This window comes from Seriola lalandi, unplaced genomic scaffold (genome assembly GCF_002814215.2).
Source record: "Seriola lalandi dorsalis isolate HSWRI2012SDOR001 ecotype SW California unplaced genomic scaffold, Sedor1 jcf7180001964615, whole genome shotgun sequence".
Classification (NCBI taxonomy): Eukaryota; Metazoa; Chordata; class Actinopteri; order Carangiformes; family Carangidae; genus Seriola; species Seriola lalandi.
Window position 1 is genome coordinate 1 of NW_019435283.1, and position 893 is coordinate 893.

General features: G+C 51.7%; 1 protein-coding gene across 1 annotated transcript; it reads right to left on the reverse strand.

Annotated features, from left to right (window-relative positions):
- Positions 1 to 116: 116 nt before the first annotated feature.
- LOC111649473 (arf-GAP with Rho-GAP domain, ANK repeat and PH domain-containing protein 1-like) lies at positions 117 to 887 on the reverse strand. Its single transcript, XM_023399223.2, has 3 exons — positions 766 to 887; positions 465 to 664; positions 117 to 395 (listed from the first exon to the last, which is right to left on the reverse strand). Exons 1-3 carry the CDS (start codon positions 822 to 824, stop codon positions 295 to 297), a joined length of 360 nt encoding a protein of 119 aa, XP_023254991.1. The 5' UTR covers positions 825 to 887; the 3' UTR covers positions 117 to 294.
- Between the last annotated feature and the right edge of the window lie 6 nt (positions 888 to 893).

Consider the following 893-nt stretch of genomic DNA (forward strand, 5'->3'; position numbering starts at 1 on the left):
CTCACCTGTATGAGTGGTTCAGTCTCCCTTCACCTGTATGGGTGGTTCAGTTTCCCTCACCTGTATGAGTGGTTCAGTCTCCCCTCACCTATATCAGTGGTTCAGTCTCCCTCACCTATATCAGTGGTTCAGTCTCCCCTCACCTGTATGAGTGGTTCAGTCTCCCCTCACCTATATCAGTGGTTCAGTCTCCCCTCACCTGTATCAGTGGTTCAGTCTCCCTCACGTGTATCAGTGATTCAGTCTCCCCTCACCTGTGTGAGTGGTTCAGTCTCCCTCACCTGTATGTGTGGTTCAGTCTCCCCTCACCTGTATCAGTGGTTCAGTCCAGACCTTGTTGTCCATCTTCAGACTGCGGACTTTCGACAGTTTGCTGCCCAGAGCTCGATGCTGACCTGAGAACAGACTCTGTTAGTATTCTGCATTGATCACACATCACCTGAACGCAGCATGAGCGTCCATACCTGCACAGGCCTGACAGATGACCAGCAGAAGGTTGACCGACGCCCACTCAGGATTGGCCGAGCCACAGTCACCACACACCTTGTTGTAGCGGTTTTCCCACAGACGTATTGCCACCTGGCTGCAGGACAGAGCACTGCGGATAGATGAGGACAGACTGTCCAACCAGAGGGACAGGTCCTTCGTCGAATCAACAGCCAGGCTGGAGGGAGGGGGGGAGACAAGGAGGAAAAAATGTTTGATTAATATCAGTAAATGAAAGGACAGACAAACAGACAGGTAGACAGACAGACAGGTGGGTACTTGAAGCTCTTGTATGGAGTGATGAGGGTAAACGAGTGTCTTCCTGTAGATTTGACCATGGCCACGTTCAGGGGGATAGAGAAGGAGGCGATGCCCAGCTGGTAGCTGTCTTTGTTGGGGTAAATCCA